The sequence below is a fragment of the Lagopus leucura genome, unplaced genomic scaffold (assembly GCF_019238085.1).
Source record: "Lagopus leucura isolate 7727_CA_CO unplaced genomic scaffold, USGS_WTPT01 Super-Scaffold_100159, whole genome shotgun sequence".
NCBI lineage: Eukaryota > Metazoa > Chordata > Aves > Galliformes > Phasianidae > Lagopus > Lagopus leucura.
Window position 1 is genome coordinate 28,510,482 of NW_024962335.1, and position 24,341 is coordinate 28,534,822.

The 24,341-nt window shown below is 39.5% G+C and overlaps 1 protein-coding gene across 1 annotated transcript in view; it reads right to left on the minus strand.

Annotated features, from left to right (window-relative positions):
* The window catches only part of ETNK1 (ethanolamine kinase 1), a 32,837-nt gene extending 12,166 nt beyond the window's left edge, over positions 1 to 20,671 (minus strand). The window contains exons 1-4 of the mRNA XM_042889921.1: positions 20,395 to 20,671; positions 7,322 to 7,581; positions 6,383 to 6,523; positions 5,416 to 5,558 (exon numbers count right to left, since the gene is read on the minus strand). Of these exons, the coding sequence (XP_042745855.1) occupies positions 5,416 to 5,558; positions 6,383 to 6,523; positions 7,322 to 7,581; positions 20,395 to 20,550 (700 nt within the window). The 5' untranslated portion in view covers positions 20,551 to 20,671. The remainder of the gene's footprint in view (positions 1 to 5,415; positions 5,559 to 6,382; positions 6,524 to 7,321; positions 7,582 to 20,394) is intronic.
* Between the last annotated feature and the right edge of the window lie 3,670 nt (positions 20,672 to 24,341).

Genomic DNA, 24,341 nt, shown 5'->3' on the forward strand with positions numbered 1-24,341 from the left:
CCTTGCTTTCTTCAAGCACACTTATAAAGCAAGACTTTTGTAATAGTTGCCCCTTTTTTGTTTTAAGTTGGCTTAAACTACTCTCAAGATACTGGTAAGACAATGCTTAAAACAATGAAGCTACCTACTATTGTGTAAATAAGAACTGACAGAGTGGTATCAGCCCCAAATGTTCCTAAATTACTTAACTTTTTTACTAGTCAGTAGTTATCTTTGGGGAAGCTAGGAAAAGTGCTTCACTCAAAGATGTAATACAGCACTGAACCTGCTCAAGCACGTCTACATCACAGAAAGCTTTAAAGACATCAACAAGTTTGAATAACTACATAAAATTAGAGCTTTTTCATTTAAAGGGAGCAACAGAAAGGGAAGTAGTGTGCTATTCACAGTGGAACCTTAAAATGTAAAAGCTTACATTTTCCACACTGTGGTGAAATGGCTAATGTTCACAGTTGTACTCGTCTGCCTCTCTACGCTCATTCTTTCAACGACTAGTTGCATATTTACTTTATAAAAACATACTTGTTACAATGAACAATCTTGTTAGCATCGCTTAAAGAAAACTTAGATACTAATGCTATTATATCTCTACCAAAAAAGCAAATTAGGAATAACATTAAAAGTTAACTACTAGATATTTTCTATGCTGAGGATTAAGAATCTAATACTATGCCTCCTAAGAATTTATGAATATTGCACATATCAAATACAATAGCTCTATCAGGCAAACAGCCCAAGCAAGTTAACACAGAACAACTTTGTTAGAAGTGTTCCTTCTGTCTACGCAGTTCATCATTAGCATGTTTGAAACAATAACACATCTGCCTTTTCCAGATGCATCCATCTTCTTGTCTAAGCACTTATAATAGTAGTTAAACCCCAAAACACTAACAAAATCATTTAGTCACAATCCTCCAAGTCAGATTTACCCTTGCTTCCACAGAAAAAGAGGATTGCTTACCAAAGTTATGAGGTTAAACCTTTTAGGCTCTGACAAACCAACATGAGAATGCAAAGTGGCAAGCTCCTCCCAGGAAAATCTTGCTGGCAATGGAAAATTGAAGGGTCTGAAGGGACAAGAAGTTTTACAGCAGATGCAGCCAAGAACTTATGATAGTGTCACAGACCAACTTCTGCCGCTACTCGACTGGCAGATTCATACACTTGCACGTGCTTGTGCTTCTCATTGGTTCTTTAGCACTTCTTTCAAAAACAAACACCTGTAAGTTACAAGCCAGTCAAAATGTACCGCCCAACCTTGGTTAATGCTCCGCAACACAACTGACCTCCTGATGCCCCCCACCCTAACATCATCAGAAACTGATGTATTCAGCTTTTCCCCACATTAGATAAAAACACAGCAGGTTAAAGTCTGCTTGTAAAGCATAAGATATACCTTAAAATAAATTTCTTCAATGTCTAAATTTCATCTTGAAACATACCTGTATGCGCCATTATGTTTGTTTTTAATTATAGCCAAAATTTAATTTTTACTATAAATAATAGTCTTATGAAATAAGAAATTGAATCTAACAAGCTACAGATGATGCTGTTACCAGGCACTCTCCAATGGAGAGGCACAAAAACAAGCGATGCGAGAAAACATCAGCTCAGTGCACTTATGTAGCACTGTGCATATCATCACAAGGCAGCAACAGTGGCACATGTGATCCATAGCAGATGAAGAAAGTTTGGCAACTCATATGTGGTAACACAAAACTCCACAGTAGAAAGATCCTGCATTCTTATTAATCTCTTTCAGACTCGTTCTAGTGTGGAGTTTTAACCACCTTCGTTTAGAAGAAGCATCGTTCTCATTGTTTAAATATCCACAGTATTAGAATTTCCTTTAAAGATTTACTGCAGTTAATACTGCAAAGCCACTTCTAAAGGTATGGTTACGCTACAGTGAAGCAGTTTGCTTCGAGGTTTTAAAGAAACATAGTGAATTGTACATCCCACTAGTATCAATGTGAGCAGGGAGACCAATAATACAGTAGTCTGAGCAGATCTGTGTTTTATTGAAGGAGACGTTACTTAAAACTATGCTCTGTCATCTCTCTGCAGCAGCTCCTGTTGCCAAAAGAAATAAAGTTGTTGAAGAATATTTGCTTTTCAAGCACAATCTATCCTTTTCATCAAAGGGTGCCTACTACAGTAGGCAACACAATCTCACCTACTAACACTGTATAAAGACACAAAATGGAATCCACGTTGTGTTTTATACACCTGGAATTCACTTTTCAAATAGAAGAAAAGGTAATCAAGAGGACATCTGTTTGATCTCCTCAGGGAACAGAAAGGCAGGAGAGTGATGACACCTCTCTATAGCTGCCCTTCATTTTCAATGGTTTAATGAGGTAAACACTTTAACAAGCAAGTACTAGCTGTAGTTACTACAGCAGGATGATATATTGAAAGTTCTCTCCTATCCTGCTCATCAGGTGAGCCCCTGACATCCTACACGACAGCTTCAGAGAAGACAGTGATCCAGGCTACTACCTTTTCTGAAAATACAAAATAGGGTCACACACCCACAGAATAATTTTAATTATAAATACCCAGTATATCTTTGCAAAATTAAAATAGGTTTTTAGATCAAAACTAGAAGCCTTAAACATACCTCAGTCTTCAGAAGCACTGAGCACCCACAGACTCCTACCAAAGATCATAGAAAACATTGGGTAGGCAGAGGGAATAAACAGAACAAAACTAGCCATCTACCTACACACTTAACTTCCTGGCAGAAGAATTTAAAACATTCAAAAAGAACACAGATATCGACAAAAGAATACTGGTATTTGGTCTTTCTGAACAGCAAGATTTGAGTACTTTTGGAACACATTTTGGATATTCCCAGCTTATGTTAAAAAAAAAAAAAATATTGAACACCATCAGAACAGGAGCTCTATAAATGTGCTATTAAGCATATTTTGATTATCTAGATGTACAAATTGCAATTAAGAGCAACAAGAAGTTCTGAGTTGTATCCTTCAATGAGTAATTCACACTGATAATTATTATGAGTTATGTAAAATAACACTTACTAATTTCATATCCTGAGCAACTGAGAATGGCCATTAACAAAGCAGCAAGAAGAGGCCAAATTCTCTCAGTCACAGCATGAGCAAATTCAAATCAGATAACTTACAATCCAGCAAATGAAAATAGCATTCAACATGCTATTCCAGTCTCATAAATAAAATGTAAGGACATGAGATTAATTCTTCTCAGAAGCAGCACGACAATTATAATTTTTCTTCCAAGTCTGAAAATTTAACATTAATTTAATCCAGAGTCCAAGTCTAAAAGCGAGGCACTGGGATAAGTTACTATCATTCTAACTGCACTGGACAAGAGTTTAACATCTGTTGTCAGCCTGCAGCTTAAAAACAAAAACATGTTGAGTAGATGACTTAAGCATTTACAAACACAACAAATACAGTGTTGTTAAAACCAGTGAGTTATTTTGTGCCAGCTTCTGAAAAGCTAGATAAACATTACCAGCACTGCTCAATCTTTAATGAACAGAGAAGGAAAAAAACTAAGTAATTAATCTAGAACACTGAGTCTTTCTCCTCAGTTCCAGTTTAGGGTAAGCCAAGATGTTGCTGACACAAGTCTCTCTAGATGATAAAGCAAATCTAGTAAAGTCTCAGCATCATCACAGCTGTTAGTTACCTTCATACAGCCAGGTGCCATTTCTAATGAAGCGCATGTTTGAAGATTCTATTTTGTGCTCATGAAGTTCTGTATATACCGACACAAGGTTTTGCAGTGCTTAACAGAACTCCAGCAAAACATATGTAGAATTATAGTTGAGACTCCCTCCACTTCTAAAAACAACATTCCATAAGATTGTACTAATGGGCAAATAGCTTCACTAAGCTTTTGCTCTACAATAAGAATGCAATAAGAAAGAGCTTTCAAAGGACAGACATAAACATACTACAGCTGGCATTGAGGTTTGGTTACTATAAAAAGGTATCTGCTGTACCTAGATTGCAGAAGTCTTACAACGTGCAACATTCAAACAAGTGTAACAATCTACCTATTTCAGATTTCCAAGTCTTTTTTCCCCAGCCAGCTTGTAGCCAACGTGCTAGAATGTACACCTCCCACTCCTCCCCACCCTGTCCCCAACACTAAACACTCACACACTGGTAGGATTGCTCATAAGTGAAGCACTGCTGGCATTGTTTTTTCCTCCATTCTGTTTACTAAAAGAAAAGCATATAGCAGTTGTTTTAAAGTAGGAACTTTAAGTCTATTGACCATGAGAGCGAGCCTTTTAGAGGGATTCCTGATTTATTTCACATTGAATCATGGTTCTGCTATGAAAAGTGACTAAAAACTACTTTTTACCTCAATGGGTGATTGAGGAATGTTAAAACCCCAAGTAGTTTCAGCACTCAAAAAACCTACACAAGAACAATATATTGGTTTTGGTACTATATCACAATTCCAGCATAAAATCACATGCTGATTTTTTGATTCCTGGTCACTTACTTCACACAGTTTTGACCGAAATACCAACAGTTACTGAACTGTTGCAAACACATGAAGATACTAAAAAGATCAAGTCATCCTTATTTCAGAAGGATCTTGAATATCTAACCTGATGAATTTACTGCATTCAGCTAGTCTCAGCAATATTAAATGGGAGGAAAGCTGTGCAAATGCAACCAATTTTACCACATCATTTTAGCATCTTGAAGTTTGCCTTCTCTGTTTATTTTAATATAGTATTTAATTGATTAATTTAGTAACCGAACCTCAAACCAATAAAATAAACTGAGTTTATACAGAAGCTTTATAGATACTATTTGAGGCATTCTTTATTAAAAATATTTTGAGTTAGTTTATAATAAAAAATATATTTAATCTTTACCTAAACGCCTTTAGCTGTTTGAATGAAGTATGTATTTAAAGCAATCTAAGATGCCTAAGTACCTCATGCAGAACACAGATGTTATGACTGAATGCAGTGCTAAGTATCACCAAAATACTTTGTCATGAAGATCTTTCCTTGCAGCAACACAATCACAAACCAGAACACCACGCAGATTACAGGAGATGTCTTCAGATTATTTTTTGTACTTGTATAATTTTTCTCCTTCATATGACTGGAATAGAATTATCATAAACAATCACAGACTTTGAAACCTAGTCATACAGGCAGGCTACAGAAAAACTAATTAATTAAATAAAACCAAATAGCAACATTTTTCTCTGTACAGTAACACGTATGAGAACCAACTAATTCAACAAAGTAGTCTCCATTACATGGAGTCCTAAAAGCTCAAACTGAGTTCACCAACATTACCAACATTAAAAGGGACACCACTGATGTAGCAAATGAAACTACAGAATAAACAAACTAAGCCACTACTTACTGCTTAGCTCACTACCTACCTCGTTTCTTGTTGTAAATAATATTCTTACACAACAGGTCATTGTGACAGAGTACCACTGGTGATCCTAAATTTGACAGTCTTTCCTTCATCCAGGCCATCTCTTCCTGAAGAACTTGAGGACTTGGAATTTCACTTAAAAACCTTTTCAGGTGTAAGAAGTTTGAGAGTTAATTTTTAGTAGTGTGTTCCATACCAAGCATCTGTAATGAAATAACTTAATTATTTTCCTCTACACTCTTATTTCAAATAATCCAACAGATGTTCTCTCAAACTAGGGCACTATTTCCCCTAGCACTACTGCAGACAAATTATGACAATATTCTATTTTGTCCTCCCCAAGAAATTCTATAGATTATCTATTGTAAACATGACAGTAGTCTACTGAGGAATAGAATGTGAACTCAATCCTGCAGATTCTTAAAGGAGCACAGATAAAAAGTTTACAGCATGAGTTTCGTTCACTTGTTGCTCACGTTACAACACACAACTGCACATACCATATTTATCTAACCAGATTAAATAAGATTCCTTTTTTTTTTTTCCTCTTTAGTAACTGTAAATATACTTAGGTTGACATTTTTAAGATTTTTCAATTACTCCTGTCTAGAGAATTTTGTTGTAAAAAAAACCCACAACTTTGCCAGAGCATTTACAACGCAGAGAGAAAAGCACTTCATATCAATGATATCCAAGAAATTCTAGAAAGACCACTTAACTATAAAGAGCATTTAGGCTGGAATCTACTCACTAAGGAAATTTGATGATTCCGTACATACACCTTCAAATTATAGTTTTAGCTTTGAAGTCTGACTGTGCCTCCCTGTCACTCTAAACAGCCTTTTATTAACTTTGGATTTCAAACCAATTTTTGAATTTTTTAGAAAATAATTATATATATATAATCTTCCATCCATCGCCCTGAAAAAAAGTAACATCAGGAAAGCACACAGTGATCAAACACTTACCTTTTATTCACTTCCTCATCTGCAAACTCTGTGGGTATAAGAGAGAAGTATTTCCCCATCTTCAGCCACAGGTTAGATTTAGGGATCCATCCATTGTGAGCATGGATAGTATGGATTTTAGCAAGCTGTCTGGCAATGAGTCTTCAAAAAAAAAGTTTAAATTAATGTTACTTTTGCAATAGTCCTTATCATCTCCAGCAAGAGGAGAGGACAACAAAAACATTTAATAGAAATGTGATAAAGAGATCCGACAAAGAAATCAACAAGAGCATAAACAAGAGCAGTGCAGCCCACAGGGTAGCATTTTTAAAGCCTCATAACATCTTTAAGCAGTATCATGTGTGAAGCACTAACAGGACAGAAACTGGAATTCAGCTACACCATGTATATTTGACATGTCTACTCTTTGACCTGCACATCTTCAGAAGACTTGATTTAAATTATTTGAAGCTTTTAGGTATCAAATACATTTCAGCGCACACATGAAAAGCTAAGAAAAACCTTAAAACATCAGCATTTCCTATTCGCTGCTAACATAAAAAACGTCTCAGTGAAACATTTTGAACCTATCCACAAATGAAATACACTAGAAATAGAGCTAGGATTCACTTTAATGAAACCCAGCCTCTCTAACTGCAACACGTTAAATTATTTCTCAAACATCAACATTCAAGCACTGAACACACACAAGTGAAACTCTAATGTGTATGAAGTCTTCTGTGAGAGCAGCAAGGATCATCTTTTCATATGTGAAGTATCACGATTAACTATGCAAAAGCAGTGAACCAACAAAAGTTTCAAAGTCAGCTTCACACAGGCTTATAATAACATTCACTTTCTGTCTGCTCATAAATTAAGCCTGAGATCCCTTGGATTTGACAATACGTCATATATACTTCACAGAACTTCTATAATAAAATAATTAAGTAAAAAGCTTACCTGAAAATATCAGGATTGCATACATGCTCAGGATCCAGGGCTTCTCCCTGCATGAACTCGTAGCACAAGCCATTGTTGAAAGTACAGTACAGCTGAGGTGCACAGCCATGGGCCTGCAACACACGGAAACTCTTCACTTCTTCATCACGGTCAACTAAGAGCTCAGTCTTGTTTCCATAGATCCTAACTAGAACTACATCATCTGTTATGTCACCCACGTAGCAGCCAATTAATTTATTGGTGATTCCATCAGTAAACAGCTGAAAAGTAAAACAACACATTGCTTAGTTTTGCATCTTTATTTCCATGGTTCAAAAAAAGAATGCAAGGTTACTCTTTGGCTTACAAGCCTGAGATTTAAAGAAAATCAATCTTTTAAACACAGGAAAATCATGAAGAAAAACACAAAGTCTTTCCACGTAACACACCAAAAGAAAATAGGCCAATGTAAGAACATGCTACAGTGACTGCAGAAACAGTACATGTAAAAGGCAGTAGATGAATATTTAATGCTGTAGAACAAGTTCTCACATAACCACTCTGAAACTGATGGTTTCAATTGGCTGAAATCAAAGTCTGAACAAGGTAGCAATCCCAAAATTGTTGTATCGTGAACACAGGCAGCACAAACAATTTTGATGCATTTCAGAATTCCGTATTTGCTGTTAAGCACACAAACAGTAAAAAGATATTCCTGGAGTTCTCAAGTATTCCTTTTAACAAAGTGGAATTGAGGTAAGACACAGTCCAAGCTCAGAGTTATGTTCCCACTAGCCGTGAGGTATTACCACTTGAGAACAATTCCTAAAGTCCCTTTTGGCTCCTCTACAAATGTGAAAAAGCACTTTGAATTCAAGACCTCCATTTTGAGCCTCAGGTACCACTCCAAGTCTAAGAGCTTCTGACAAGACTCACTCTTTCCATCATTCTACTTCATAACTGGTTCATGCCATTCAGGAGACAAACAAGCACTTTAAGTCTTGAATGATAAAGACACACACAAAAGCAGTTTTTTAAAGCCCTGCAATTTACTCTTGATTCAGAGACCAGCCTAGTGACTGATGCCTGAATAGACAGGAGGTGAGGCAAGTGACCCTCCACAAAAATAAGTAAAAGCATTACATATTTACATCTAATGACAACCTATTCCTTGCCCTTCAAGTAACAATGGAGGTATGGTTGCATTAAGTTCCCAGCTACGGAAAAAAAGGAAGAAAGAAAGAAAAACTGTCACTAACTACTGCCTCTCTTTCAACTTCTGATGATGAGACTAAACTAGTCACTAAAAGAAGCTGCAGTTCCACCAATGGTACCAGGTAAGTTGGCTAAAACCAGAGTTACTAAGAAGCTTTGTGTTCTCTCATCTTTTACAACCTGAGGAATTTTACCAGTTTAGAAAATAGGTGTTCAGTGCTTTGAAACTTCGTGCCTTGTCAACACAGACTGGGTTTTTGCTGGATGAGCATTATCTGTCTTAACTCTAACTTCTAAGTAAGTGACTAAGGGGAAGACATTAACATTTTCAGGTGACAAGCACACTTTCAAACAGCCAACAGCACAAGCAAAAGCATCAGCGTTTTCATGACTACTCAACAGCCCTGTTGTTTTAAACATGAGAAGTAAGCAAAGTGCAAAAGAACCTTTCAGTATCTTCCACTGGAATAAATGACCAGAAAGTAGCTTCAATTAGGTTAACATATGTATATAGGTACACACTATTTCCACTTCCATAGGCACCTTACAACCTTCCTTTTTTAGGAGGCAAATTCATCATTAATTCTCATTCAGTAAAATCTGGCACACACAAGATACAAGCAGATTCATGGTTCAACTACCTGTATTTGAACATTTTCAAACTATGGAGGTACTTAGCTGCAAGCAGCTTTTGCTTTATCTGTAAAGCAACCTGTAGACTCCGAGGAATCTCAGAAATTCATAATTGTAACGAAAGCCAGAAAAGCAGATAAATATTGAAAGCTGTTTATCAGAATTAGAATAATAAGCACTCCACAGAAACAGTCTGAACTCCTTATTTAAAGGTATGCATTCAAGCTTCTCTCCCGTCACCACTGCCGCGTTTCCTCTCCCTCCAGCAGGAAGTCGGATGGTTTTGGCTTTTGGTGACGGCACCCCATCCAAAATGTGGCCCTAATTTTGAAAAGCATAGTAATATTGGAAATAAACTACCACTCGTTTGAACAAGTCTCATGGATTTGGAGAAATCAAGCATCAGGAACAGTTGTTTGATTTTCATTTTTTTTTTTTTTTTTCCATTTAAATCCTAAATAAAAGATCCTGTAATCAAATCTACTATTCAGAGGGAGAGACAAGACTTCACAAAAAAAGATGTTATATTTAAACTATCATGCCTTGCTTTCCTCAGTATCTTTATGTGGTGAAGCAAAGAAGCTCAGACAAAGTAAAAATGGAGTGGGGAATCAATTTCTCATCATAGTGACAGAAAAAAAAAAAAAAAAAAAAAGAAAAGAAAAGAAAAGAAAAAAAAACAGCACAGCATCCCTAAATAGAAATACAGAATGGCAGAAGATATGAAGACATTCTATTTGCTTAAACAGCTACCAACACTGAAACGTTTACAAATAGGTTCAGCAAATCATGCTTGCAATCTACATGTACAGAGGCCAATCATAAAGCTGTTAGACTACTTATGTAATTCACTCTGAAATGAGGACTTTACAATTTATGGACATTTATTAGCATCTATTATTTTAATAATCCATTACAAGAGATGAATGATAGTCTTTAGCAATCTTTTGAAACAACAAAATAATGCGCTATTAGGGAACTAAAAAAAAAGTTCAGCACCATGTCTACTGATTTTTACAGCAAAATGAATACGTTTATACTCTAACATCACTCTGTTCTTTTGCTTGACTCTCATGCAGATGACACAAATGCTCTAACATAAAGATGCACTTGAGCTACCAAACAAGATTACCTGGTTTGTCCAAGCAGATTATTTTTGTGTTTCAAGCCATGAACAACTCCATTATAATGCACAACCTCTTCCCTCCAATCATTACAGAACTGTTTAGGTCAAAAGGGACTTTTTGTGATCAGAGAAGTACTGATTCCAACATATTTTAGAATACAATTAACTCAAACCACCAGAACCTAGAGCTACTTGCTTCTGAAACACACTGATGTTGGAAGCATAAGGCAAGTATATGTCTGGTTCTCAGAAAAAATAACTTACTTAATGATATCCAGACATACAATAAGTTTACTAAACCAGGGTGAAGACCTTTACCTCAGAAGGATTAATGTTTTCTAAACACAAGCACCTGACACATAGGCAGGTCCTGATTCGTCCCACAAAGTACCTTGAAACAAGTTGCACAATCTCTTCACAATCACACCCCTGCTGGATGTCCCTGAGAAAGTCATAACCCCTGCCCCTGTAAAGAAGTCACTCTGTGCAAGTGCATTCCAGAACTACAGCTAGTGCTAGGGTGTTTAATACATCACATACCCTGAACAACCTCTACCTGATCCTGTGAAATAGCATCTCTCTTTGCCCACTCTTTTTCCCCAGTATGTATTCACACTCGGACTCAGTTCCGGTCTTAGTCTTGCACAGGTACATCAACATCTCAGCCAGCATCAGACAAAAATCAAAGGTCAGGCAGAATTTGAACACAGGAAGGCAGAAATAAGCCACAGATGTTGATGCAGAAAGCTAAGCGCAGGGTTGATACTTTGGACTGCCACAGATGGAGCTCAGGAGCAGAAGGTGGTTCTGGCACCAACCTGTTATCCAGCAAAAGAAATGGATTAAGTTACACTATTATTTTGACACTCCTGTGTGATAAAAGAAAGATCATATCCACAAACTCTGAAAACCCACTGGTTAGCAACTTATCAGCTTGCTTGAGTAGCAAGTGAACACCATCCCGGGCAACCCATTTTAAGAATGGCCGGACTCCTGATAGAGGAGCAAAAAATGTAACCCTGCTACAAGAAAGTAGTTGGAAAGTTGATCCTATTTGTAAGATAAAGTCAAACTCATAAATAAGAAATTTCACTCACGTCCAAAGTCAAGCACGCAAGACAAATGGTCTAGGTGCATGGAGCAGTCAGTGCTCTATGACTAAGCACTTGGTAACTGCCAAGGAAAAGGTTTTTAAACCACCAAGAACACAGTTTTGAGACCCTGATTTGTCTATAAGCAATAGCACAAAGAGCGCAATACCACCACCTGACAGAACAAATTCTCAGCTACAAAACACTGCTTTCGACGTGGCCACCACCATTGGATACACATTTTCACCAGTGATGAACAAAAGCATGCATGCTGCACTTGGCAAAACCTGCGTCAGCAGAAGTGATCCACTCTAGCTGTCACCACTGCTTAAACACACCACCCACTGCTTCACCATGCTCACAGTCACTGTTCAGCCTCCTGTTCAGTTTCCATCAACATTCAGCAGGAGTTGATGAATGTCACTTGGTGCAATGTTCTCCTCACACGGAAGAACTCGATTCTACATCACTTCATACGTACTTCTGTGTCAGACACCGCTTTGACAGACTGCCCCTCTGCTGCCATCTGTCACACAGGAACAACACGTCACAAAATACTGGTGAGAAAGTTCAGCCTCTAATGCCATACGATCATCACCCACCCCTGGCATCAAGGACATGATATAATAAAACATGACATAATAAAATGGAAAGCATTACTTTAAGAGCAGCTTAGCATTAAAAAAAAAAAAAAAAAAAAAAACACACCTTGCAATCAAACTTGCCTTTCCCTCTATGCAGAACATACTACGTAGATAACCAGGTTTTAAGTCATGAGAAACAGCAACAGCATGTAAAACAAAGTAAGAATCTGAAGTTTCCCTGTACTGGTCAAACAAACCTCTGGCAGCTGTACAGCTTTCGTCACACTGCACAGGTCTGTTATCCCCTCCAAAATAAGCCTGATTAGTGTTAATAAAAGAAAATCACTACAAGAAGGAAATTGGCTTCCCTCAACTGATAATTTAGGAACACTACTTCTTATTAGCATGTATTTGTAACATGCTGCTCCAAGTAATTATTTACACTCAGGAGCACTTTATTTCTTGCTTCTTAAAAAGGTAGTTAGCTTACTTTTCCAAGGGACAGCATTCAGAGCAGATGATTTTTTTCATGATGCAGTATAAAAATATGTTGTCTTGCAGTAAAATAAAGTAATATTTTATTCTTTTGTTCAGAACATCATTAATGATGCATTTTAAAAAATCTGCTTAGAATCTCTACCCTAAAATGTAGCAGAGCAAAACAGCAGCTCTTTGACAAAAGCATGAACAGAGAATTGACTCTGACTACAAAGATAAAAAATAACCAGTAAACTCTCAGTTGGAAGAAAAAGGAAAAAAAAAAAAAAAAACAACACAAAATGTTACATACACCAGGTAAGAAATTCCTGAAATAGATCAAGAAATACGGAGAGCCAATACAGAATCATAGAATTGCTCAGGTTGGAAAAGACCTTGAAGACCATCAAGTCCAACCACAACCTAACCAAACGTAGGTTATGCAATACAATAGCAGCAAACAAACGAGTGACCAGAACAATCCAAAACCAAGATTCTGGCCCTCCAGTAGCCTGCACAAATTTAAATGTCACTATACATACTTATCACACAATGGTTGAACCTCCAGTTGATGTGACTCTATGCCAAAACTGAGTTCTGACAACATTCTTGGAAATGATATTTATGTTGCACCACCATGGGCAAGAACGGCAGGAAGAGACTGAGCTTTAAGTAAGGTTCTCTAGCTCTTGGGAAAAAATACCAACGACTTACTGAAACACAGAGCAAATGTAAGAAAAATACAGAAAACATATCCAAATGCACTCACAGCAACCAGCAAACAGAAACATGACAAACTAAACGGGTCCAGGAAAATCAGAGAAACATCTCTGAGACTTCAAAAGCACTTTTAGTTTAAGAAATGATCAGGCTATTAGATTACTGATGCTGGATACATTCCCATCTTGCGTTTAGAAGCGGTTCAAGACAAGTTCTATCTTATCCTACTCTTTCAGGAGGTCATAGGAAAAAAAAAAAATGGAGAATTAAATTATGATCCCATGGAACTGCTCCGTAAGAGGAGAAATACTGAAATAAACACTGTGGAGCTGTATAAACAGAAGTGATGTCAAGTTTCAGCTTAAACAAGCAGGGATTTTAAGCAAAAAAAACTTTTTCTCTCAGAGAGTGGTGAGGCACTGGAATGGCTGCCCAGGGGAGTGGTGGAGCCGCAATCCCTAGCAGAGTTGAAGAGGCACCTGGATGAGGAGATATGGTTTAGTGCCTGTGGTGGCAATGGTGATGGGAGGACGGTTGGACTAGGTGATCTTATAGGTCCTTCCAAACCTTGTGATTCTATAATTCTACATTGTTCTGCTTCTGAATCCCAAAATGAACTAGAAGATCTTCAGAAAGCTATACCAGGTGCTTCTTTAAATTAAAGCACTAAATCCAAATTGCACAGTCTATATACGCACGTCCACAAGATCACATCAGCCAAGAACTCTAGGAAAATATAGGTTTTAAATCCCACATATTCAAGGAAAATAGCATCTGCAGCTCTCCAGGAACTGGAGCAATACCCCCCTTGATCATAGCACTTGACATTTGAATGACACCATGTCTGCTTGACTTGGACACTCAGTTGACCAGGAGCAAGCATGATTTGGTGTGAAAAACACTGAGGCTCACAGGGAGCCAGTACATTAATAGTGCCATTCCATTATCAGTTCAATTCTAGGCTAGATCAACAGTTTTCCACTCTCATGGCACTCAGCCACAACAGAAGCATGGAGAAAGTGACAGTACTACTTCCTACACTACAGAGTATCACAAACACTCTTCTTTGGCTACCAAACAATAATGCCTGAAGAATTCTTTTTTTTGGTGGTGATGGGTTCTTTGTTTGTTTGGATTTTTCTTGAAGGTTTTTAATTTCACATCCTACACATTCTCAGTATGAAGGTCATGCAAAATTACAAGCAGAAACCTATTATACAATACAAAGGCTGTTCCAACAGTAATGCCTCCTACTTTATTATGCAGGCCTGTGAAGTCAGAAGGCAGATGGTGGTGGTATGGCAGCAGAGGTCAAATCTTCCAGCCAATACTCCACTGCATTTTGTTGCTGTGCAATAGATGGCAGCAGAGGGGGTGTCTGACACAGAAGTGCAAATGAAGCAAAGGCATGGCACTAAATTCCTCCATGCAGAAGAAGTGGCAGCGACATCCATCAATGCTTGCTGAATGTTTCTGAGACCAAACAGTGGATGTGAGCACAGCGAGGCAGTGGGTGGTGTATTTCACTAGAGGCATCAGCAATATGAAAGACAAACTACCACTGTCCCACTAAGAAATCATGAGAGTCTCAATCAGCTCATTCACACAAATGTGCAGATTACAACCAGGGAGGGAACTCAGTACACAGAGCTGAATATCAGCTTCAATACATTAGAAATGATGGCAACAACATTGGAATATCACAAAGTTTGTGCCAAGTGAGTCCCACGAATGCTCACACAGGAACAGAAAGAACACTTTAAGCAAGTTTGTCAAAATCTATTAAACCAACAGAAGGCTGATGATAAGAGTTTCCTGAATCACATCATTATTGGTGATGAGACATGGTGTCAATACTAGGAGCCAGAATCAAAAGGGCAGCTCATGGAGTGGCAACATGGAAATTCCCTACTGAAAAAAGTTCAAGATGCAACTCTCAGTGGGTAAAGTGATGTGCACTGTCTCTTGGAATAGGAGTAATTTGTCTGGATTTCTTTAAAACCAGAAAAACCATCAACTCTTAACTGCTAAATCACAACGCTGAAGGCTCAAACTTCCAGACTCAGGACAGAGGGGAGGACAACCTTTCTCCTGCAACGCAATAATACCAGGTCCCATACCAGTTTGAAGACCATGGAGTACACTGCCAAGCTTGGCTCGACTGTGTTCTAACACATCCACCATATAGTCCAGTTTTAGTACCTACTTACTTGCATCTGCTTGGGCCAATGAAATACAGACTGCATGGACATTTTCCTAGCAATGATGCCAGCACTGAAACAGTAGGTCACCTCCATTGGAGCAGATTTTTTTAAGCATGTCATGCAGGCTCTCGTTCATCATTAGCAAGAAGGCATAGCTAATGGTAGTAACTAGATTGAAAAATAGTGTTTGGTATCTGAGTTTGCTCTACCAAACAGTGTTATGGTGCTCTTTATGGCTGTTCCAGTTTCCATGGAAATAAATAGGAGGCATTGCTTTTGGAATGACCAATGTACTATAGAGGCATCACCTTTTACAAGAACTAATCCTGATCTAAATGAATTAAACAAGAATAACTTATCTTCTACGTTGGAACAGATTTCAAAGAAAAATTAAGCACTTTTTAACTTCTTTCTGAAGAACGCTCTCCCAAGAAGGCGGATAACATCTGATAACCAGTTAAGATTTCTGAAGAGGTGAATTGCTTTAGATCTTTTTAGAGACTTCATGATTTTGATTAAGAGCCATAGGGGGAAGAAAAAAAAAAAAAAAAAAAAAAAAAAACTGAACATAAAAGGTGTCTAAGATTTTATTTTGACTCAAGAATGAATTCGCGGCTTCTCCCTCGGAAGGCTTTGATGTGAAATGGCTGTCTAGCAGTAGAAAAAACAACCCAGAGGCTAAGGAGGAACATCTTAGGTGGCCCTCTTCCTTTCCAAAATCTCTAACGTTCAGAGCAAATTATGTGCCATTACATAGCCAGATCATAGGCTGTGACTAAGCAAGTATTGATTACCTTTAACTAGAACCAGAATCATCGGTACATACATCACATCTAGAGCAAACACAACTGGGTTACGTCACGCTCAGTGATGTGGCAAATAAACTAAGACCTCACCACATGAAAATGATTGCTGCCACACCCACTGATAAGGTAAAAGCTCATTTACAACTGATTGAGTTTATCAAACTTCGGACACTTCATGAGAATGAAGAAACCAATCAGCAGATGACATCTAGTACTGCTTCAATATTCCAGCTGCTTTGACATTGAATTCAAGACACACCCCTTGATTAGCTTTACCACAATGCATCAGCGTAGCATATTTCTTCAAACTATTTCTTTCCCGTTTTCCTTCAGTCACCCTTTCTCTAAATAGTAAGAACTTTCACAACTGTTGAAAGATCGTGATGTCCTAGAACAGCCACACAATAAAAATAATACTGTTGAAAAAAGTAACAACACTGAGATTTAAAAATAAGGTTACAATTTACATCATTTTCCATGATACTCATATTTTATTTTCATTCAATTATTTCAGAGTTCTGAACTCCACATACAGTTTAAGTAAACCTAAGTATTTTAAGTCACTCGCATTATTATAGAGAAAATAGCAAGACCCACACATAAACAGAACTGAAAGCAGCCACCAGAAAATACTGACCATAGAAAAGCTACTGAGCACAAGACAGGAAGGAAAAAGCAGACATATAGGAAACTGATAAATGCAAAGACAAGTACATTCTGGTAGTAAAAGCAGTACTAAAAAGCAAGCAACATTTCATTATACGAGGGAGAACCAATCGTGAAACTTATTTGGGCACAATACAGAACCAAGTCAGATGCTTGCAGGATTAGAAAAAAAAATAAGTTTTACTGAATATATGAATTTCCCTTATTAAAAAAACAAAAAGGTTCCCCTTGTTCCCCCTAGGTTTGGGGAAGGATGAGCACCATGTGCTACGCACAATTTTAATTATTTCACACACTCAAATCTGGCTGCTGAATTTTTGGCACGTATAATGCTATGCAAATAACCAATGCTTAAATTAACATTAAGGCTCTTCAAGAGTAAGATCAGGCATCCTTTATAAAGATAACTTCAAAATGGGAAGAAATAAAGACTGCATTCCCCATTCCATAGCATTACACTATAGAGAGACAATCACGTATTAGCCTACTGATCCTTCTTTATGACTTGACCTAAAAAACCCTTAATAGGTCATGGGATAAGACAATCTCAAGTCTGTGCTTATGGCAGTGGTCACTAGTTTTCCCATATTATAAATGAAAACTGATTCTTCTTCAAAAATAGAATTTCATCTCCATGAGATGAGAAAAAAAAATTCGTAAACTACGATTGCATTTTCACAACCTCTTTAAGGCAGTAGAGCTGAATGTAATCACAGCTCTCTCTACAATTTAGAGCAAATTGGCAAGGATATAGAAATTGGCATGCTCACTTTCACTAATCCAGAACAGCATCTGAGTTTTGAAAGGCATTTTATTTTATGAAATCCAAACACATCCTTCCCTGTAATTCATTATAACTAATTTCTGGATTCAGCAAGCTGCGAGCATACAGCATGAGCTTGCAGCCTCCAGACATCCCTTCCAACTTGAACTACCCTATGATTTTATTACTAAAATCACATGTCATAAATTCAAAAGCTACTAATGCAAAAGGCCCATACTGGTTTTAATGATAAAGCTTTCTGCAATCATAAAGCAGAGAAAGTAAATCTCAAGAACTTAGAGAAAATACTTTTTAGGCAGCTCCTCCCACAGCCTCTAGTGACAACTGCACAGACAAAACACATGAAGGTCAGTGTTCAGACAGAAAAACTTGGCTTTTCCTTACCAAAATGTAAGAGCCTGAGTACCTAAGCTTGTTTTGTGGTGATAACATTCACAGGTAACTGGACACTGAGGAGTTACATTACAATAAACCACCTGTGATTCAATAAGCAGCTGGCAACAAGTACAGATTCTAGAATTTTAAAAATAAAGCAATACTACTAGTTTAAGCACTACTGAGATTTTCATTCTGTGCCTCGTACTTACTTGTGTGCCATGCTACAATATCAAAAAATTAAACCATTAAATCATGAATATTTTAACTTACAAATCTTAAAGAAAAGATTAAACATAAAGATGTTTTAACTATGCTGTCTCACAACTGTGTTGCTGGCTAAGCAGTCTGACACAGAATGGTACATTTCTTATTTATTTTTTTAAACCACTAAAAGTTCATTAATTTTTTAAGTCAAACCCCGGACTCTTCAACTTCCTACTTGCCTTTTTGCCCTTAGAATGACTTAAAGCAAAGGCAGTTAACAGCACAGCACAGATGAAGCTCCATCTATCAAAGGTTTTTGTCTACTTTGCTATGATGCTGCTGTTTCAGACTAGTCAAGCATATTTTTCATGCAATAAATGACTCTCAGTTTCACCTCCCTCCTAACTACACAGCCACTCTAACAAGGGGAATGCAGGGCAGACCATACTTGGAACAAAAGTAGTTACGTTTTATTTCAGCATATTACTATATGCGACACATGCATAACCACATTCTTGCTTGTTACATACAGACAACTTTGAAAGTGGACTAACGAGTGAAACTAGAAGGCTACTGTAGAGCTTTGTGAGCAGGACGCTCTTGTTCAGCTAACAGAAAGAAAAGGAAAAAGAAAGAAAAGTTAGTAAAAAAGTTTCAGTTTCAAAGCAACAAAGAAGCAAGAATCAGACTTTTTTTTTTTTTTATACATACAAACACAGAAGCACAGCAGCCCATCACTTCACTATGGCACAGTCATGCATCCGTGTTCTACGCCATTGGCTCTTATACTGCTCATTACTCCTTCTTTCAAACTAGGTGGTGTAGGAAGGAAGTGGGGTTGGGTTTTGCATGTTTTCGTAGGTTTAGCCTTAAAAATAATAATAATAATAATAATAATAATAATAATGCATACTAGAGCTTTCCCAAAGGGGAAGCCATCCCACTCAAACCTAAAAGTTTCATTTCTCAGGGTGCATGAAAGAAAGAACATTTCGTTGCAAAGTGTCCCCATCACTGAACTAGAACAAAAAATCATGAGCAGTGCTCTGTTCAGCACCCTTCTTCACACTGTAAAGCTATTTTCATTGTACATCATGATATAAAAAATACCTCCCTGAAGAAAGATGTCCTACCTACACTGGGTCTGTGTTTCACTTATGTCTATAGCCTTTAAGGAAATTACTTGGAAGAAGTGTTACCTTCATTTTCATATTAAGTGGACTGTGCAAGTCAAATTTCTACCATCACAGAACTTCAGAGTGCTCAAGTCAATTTGTGTGTTATTACCACGACGTGCTCAATTTCGCTGTAGCGGTTTGAAGAGAAATAATTCTCTGGAAATGAGAACCTTTACCAAAATCCTCAAGCACTGCACGCTGTAACTGCTGGGTCACAGAGTTGAAGGGCACGGCGCAAAGCGCCCACCTGAGCACAGGCAGTACGTGAGCCGCTGCTTCTCACGACTGTACGCATGTAGTGAAGATGCAAGCAAGGCTAGGTGAAGTATATTCTAGAAGCACAAAGCAACCAATCCTCACACAGATGATTCATCATAAATATGAATGATTGCTCACCTAGCTCAACACCAGGCGAGGCTTCGGGGCTGAGAGGCAAGCAAGGCCGTTAGCGAGGCAGATACCTACCGAGATACCGCTGACACGGAAGAAAAACGCAGTGACCCAAGGCTTTTATTGACATTTATTACACGCGAACACGCGGGGCGCGCCCGCCTACGGCTCCCGAGGAGCGCCTCAGCCCGCGGCACTGTTACCTCAGCTGCCGCCCCTCGTCGCCCTCCTTCCCCGCGGGTGCTGGGAGGCGCAACCCGCCGGCTCTGAAGGCACGGCGAGGGCAAACCATCCCTTGCCTTCCTTCGCCGGGCTCGCGCGGGCTAACGGGGCGGAGGCAATCAAGTTGCAGAGTGCGGGGAGCGAAAGGAGGAAGAGGAAAACGAGAGCCGGGGAAGGGGGCAGGGGATGCTGCCGGCCGCCACGCCCCGCCGCCGAGCAGCCGAGCGAATGGGGCTCGGCGCAGGGGGCTGCCTGCGGAGAGGAGGGGGAGGGGACGGCGGCGCGGCGGCTCTCCCCCGCACAATGGCCGCCCGCCCCCCCTTCCTTTCCTTCTCTTTCCCTACCCTCCCCAGCCTCAGAACACCACATCCCCAGCCCGCCCCCCCCCCCCCCCCCCCCGCCCCAGCCTGCCGTACCTGCAGCGTCACCTCCTCGGGTCTCCAATGGGGCCGCAGGCGGCGCAGCAGCTGCAGGGCGCCCTGGCGGCAGCCGGGCCCCTCCCGCTCGCTGACGGTGATGTCCAGCTTAGGCACCTCCGGGGAGCCGGGCGGGACGTGGATGTAGTTAGACATGGCGGCGGGCGAGAACGACAAGGACGCGCAGCTAGCTCTGATGTCTCCTCCGCGGTGGAGCCGGCAACTGAGGGGGAAATTTCCACTTGGGCTCTCGATAAAGCGGCTCCACCTCCCCCGGCTGCGGCGCGGAGCAGCTTGGGAGAGCGAGCGGGCGGGGCCTGTGGCGCCCTCCCCTCCTCCGCTCCTTACCTGCCTGCCTGAGGCTGACCGCCCGCTCTGCTCCCCGCCGGCCCGCGGGGCAGCGCCGATGGGCGGCTCTTGGCGGGAAGGCGGCCCCGGCCGAGCCAGGCGCGAAGGAATGCGGCCGAGGCGCGGGGCAGCCCGCAGCCGGTCGAGCAGCTGATCGCAATCGGGCTCCGAATTACCCACCGCGGTTAATTTGTAGCCTGTAATTTCTGTGCTGGCCTTCGTAAGGCTTCCCCCCCACACACACACACCCCGTTCGTTTTTCCCTGCGGGTGTTTACCTGCTCACCGCCTTGCTCCACTTACTGCGGTTTCAGCCGGTTGTTCGCGGTGTCGTTTGTATCCCCGTGGGCGCTGAGAAAGTACCGCGCTATGCGTCTGCCCTGTTCAAACGTCTCCATGCGGATCGCCCTTCCCACAAGCGGTACAAAACGCTCGTGGTCTTTTCCTTCTTTTATCGTGGAAACAGTGCCACTCTCAAGCTTTTAGGAGGCAGTTTGAGGTCTAGACTTCAGACGAAATAAAAGCCCAGGCTATTCCTAAACACAGCATGTTACCAATAAAATAAAATCCCAGTGATTCTATTTTAATAAATAAACGCTTCTGTATTACCCATAATTTACCCATAATATTCACACAAGTACCTGCACCTGTCATCATAGAATCACCAAGGTTGGAAAAGACCTAAAAGATCACCCAGTCTAACCGTTCACCTATTCCCAATAGCTCCTACTAAACCATGTCCCTCAACACAACATCCAGCCTTTCCTTGAACACCCCCAGGGTCGGTGATTCCACCACCTCCCTGGGCAGTCCATTCCAGTGCCTGACCACCCTTTCTGAAAAGTAATACTTCCTCATGTCCAGCCTGAATCTCCCCTGCTGTAGCTTGTTCCAAGATCTTTCTATGATCATGTTCATTTTCCAAGATCATGTTCCAAGATCTTTCTATGTAGGCAGCACTGGAAACTCAAGAAGTTCCTCAATCATAAAGCAAGTTTATTCACTCAGCCTAAGAAAGATGAACAACAGAAATACGGAATCATAAGGGTTGGAAGGATCCTCTACAGAAGATCATGGAGACCAACCCCCTGCTAAAGCAGGCTTCCTACGGCAGGCCATACATGAAAGTGTCCACATGGGTCTTGAGTATCTCCAGAGGAGACTCCACAACCTCTCTGGACACATGTTCCTGTGCTGTCACCCTCACGATAAAGAATTTCTTCTTTGTGTCTCTATGGAACTTCCTGTGTTACAGTTTGTGCCCATTGCCCCCTGTTCTATCACTGCACCCCACCACTGCCTGGCCCCATTCATTTGACTCCCACAATTTAGATATTTATAAGCAGTGATGAGATCCCCTCTCAGCCTCCAGGCTGAACAGTCTCAGGAGTCTCAGCCTTTTCTCAGAAGGGAGATGCTTCAAGCCCTTAATCATCTTTGTGGCCCTCTTCTGGACCTAGAAGATCTCTGGTGTTTTTTTTTTTCAACAAAGGAGTAAAGAACATGGATGCAATACTCCAGATGTGGCCTCACCAGGGCAGAGTAGAGGACAAGGACCACTTCAATTGATCTGCTGGCCACATCTGTTTTAATGCACCTCAATATATCGCTGGCCTTCTTGGCCACAGGGGCATGCCACTGATTCATGATCAACCTGTTGCTCACCAGAACATTCAGGTTCTTCTCTACAGAGCTCCTTTCCAGCAGGTCGGCCTCTAACCTGTGCTGATCCATGTGGTGAATAATGGCCAGTTTGTGAGGGAAATGGCTAGTTTCAGTTTCAGTTCTCATTAATTTAATACACATTCCTCTCCAGAACTGCAGTGCATCAGTAACACTGCCACATCTACTTGGGGACGTCCTGTTTTTACCAAGAACTTCTGTCTTGTCAGTGAAGAGTTTTGCATAATCTAAGCAGAGAGCTTACCATCACTTCTATTCCCATTATTGCTACCAAACATGTCACTTTATCCTATGGTTCTTCATTCACTCACCTGTTTGATGCTCCACTCAAGCAGAATTCAACATTTGAAATAGTCAATAAACTAAAAATAATTCCTTTCTTGAATATTCTTTTTTCTTACTCCTTGTTATCATTAATCTTAGTGTTCTCTTCTACTTGGACTTTCATTCAGACCTTCCTGTAATGTTTAAAATCTCTAGAGACAGGAATCTGTTTTTGCAGGAGTTCAGGAAGCAAAATTTCTTTCTGTTTGATTTCAGATGAAAATATGTTTATGAATTGATGTTACTAGTATAAATGTTATTCTGCATTAATAGCCTTTTTTCTATCAAGAAAAGGCTTGCCTTTATTTAAACCTGTTCCCTAAAAAAAGCTATTCCATGTACTGTAATACTCGTTCCTGTGATTTTGCATCTATCTTTTTATATATACTGCCTTACCCATTTTTTTCTATTAGTCCCCTGCACTTTTATTCTTTGAACACCAAAAGTTTAAACTCTATTTATTATTAAAAAATACATATTTCTTTAAACACATTTACAGATTTCATCATTTATACATTATTTAGTCATATAAATTAGCGCTAGTACTGATAACTAGCATAGTAGTATTATATCACTCTGCTGGATCAGATGTGATATGCAGTGTGCTCTGTTTCTGCTCACGCAGTAAAGTAGATGATAAACTAAGGCTTGCTTGCGGAATAAGGGCAAAGTGACATTTTTGTTAAAATAAAATGTCGAAAGTTGAATGCTCCATCTTCCGCATGACCTGGTCTAAACAGAGATTCAATCACACTAATGCAGAACACAATACTTACTCCTGCCAGAAGCCATATTACTTTCAGTTGTTGACTCCAAGAAGCTTTGCTAATTTGCCAGAATCTGACTAAATCTCCAGAAATTGGCTGTGAATGTATTTTAAACATAAGGGGAGAAGCTGAAGCCATCATGGTGTTTAGATTGTTTGAGAATTAAGGAAGCAGAACTTGAAGTTCATGATATGAAAGTATGTCCCTTTTGCTTGTCCTCGAAGTGCATGGAGGTATTTTTCATTCCTCTTTTAAAACAGTTCCATGTAACTTAGAGCCAGGTAGTAGCCCTGTTTCCTTGCCTCATCTTTATCTTTTTATCTTTTTTCCTGCAAATTCTTTCTGTGTCCAAATTAAATGTCATAAAATATTTTCTAAAGACTGGGAATCTTACTCAAAAGTTTTCAGTAACAGTATATTTTTTCTTCTAGAAAAAAATATTTTTACTTTTCTTTATTCCTCCTGACACCTATACCCTACAAACTGCAATTCATTATTAAGAACTCCATTAGGATCCTTAGAGTTTACAAAGCTTTCAGGTCAGTTGCAGACTTGTTCTTAGAAAGACCTGATATTACATGAAGTAAAGACTTTGAAGTTAATTGAATAATGTGTTTTCCCTTAATATCTGCTTTTTTTTTTTTTTTTAGACACATCATATTAAATTAAAGCCATCATAAGGCTGACCTTATAGATGCATACAACATGGAATTGAAAAAAACAGGATGTATTAATTCTCTCCCAAGCTGGTCTTCACCAGCCAGACTGGGCATTGGCTACCTACAGCCTGTTTAAGCCGCTGATCCTTATTTTTCTGCCATTCTCT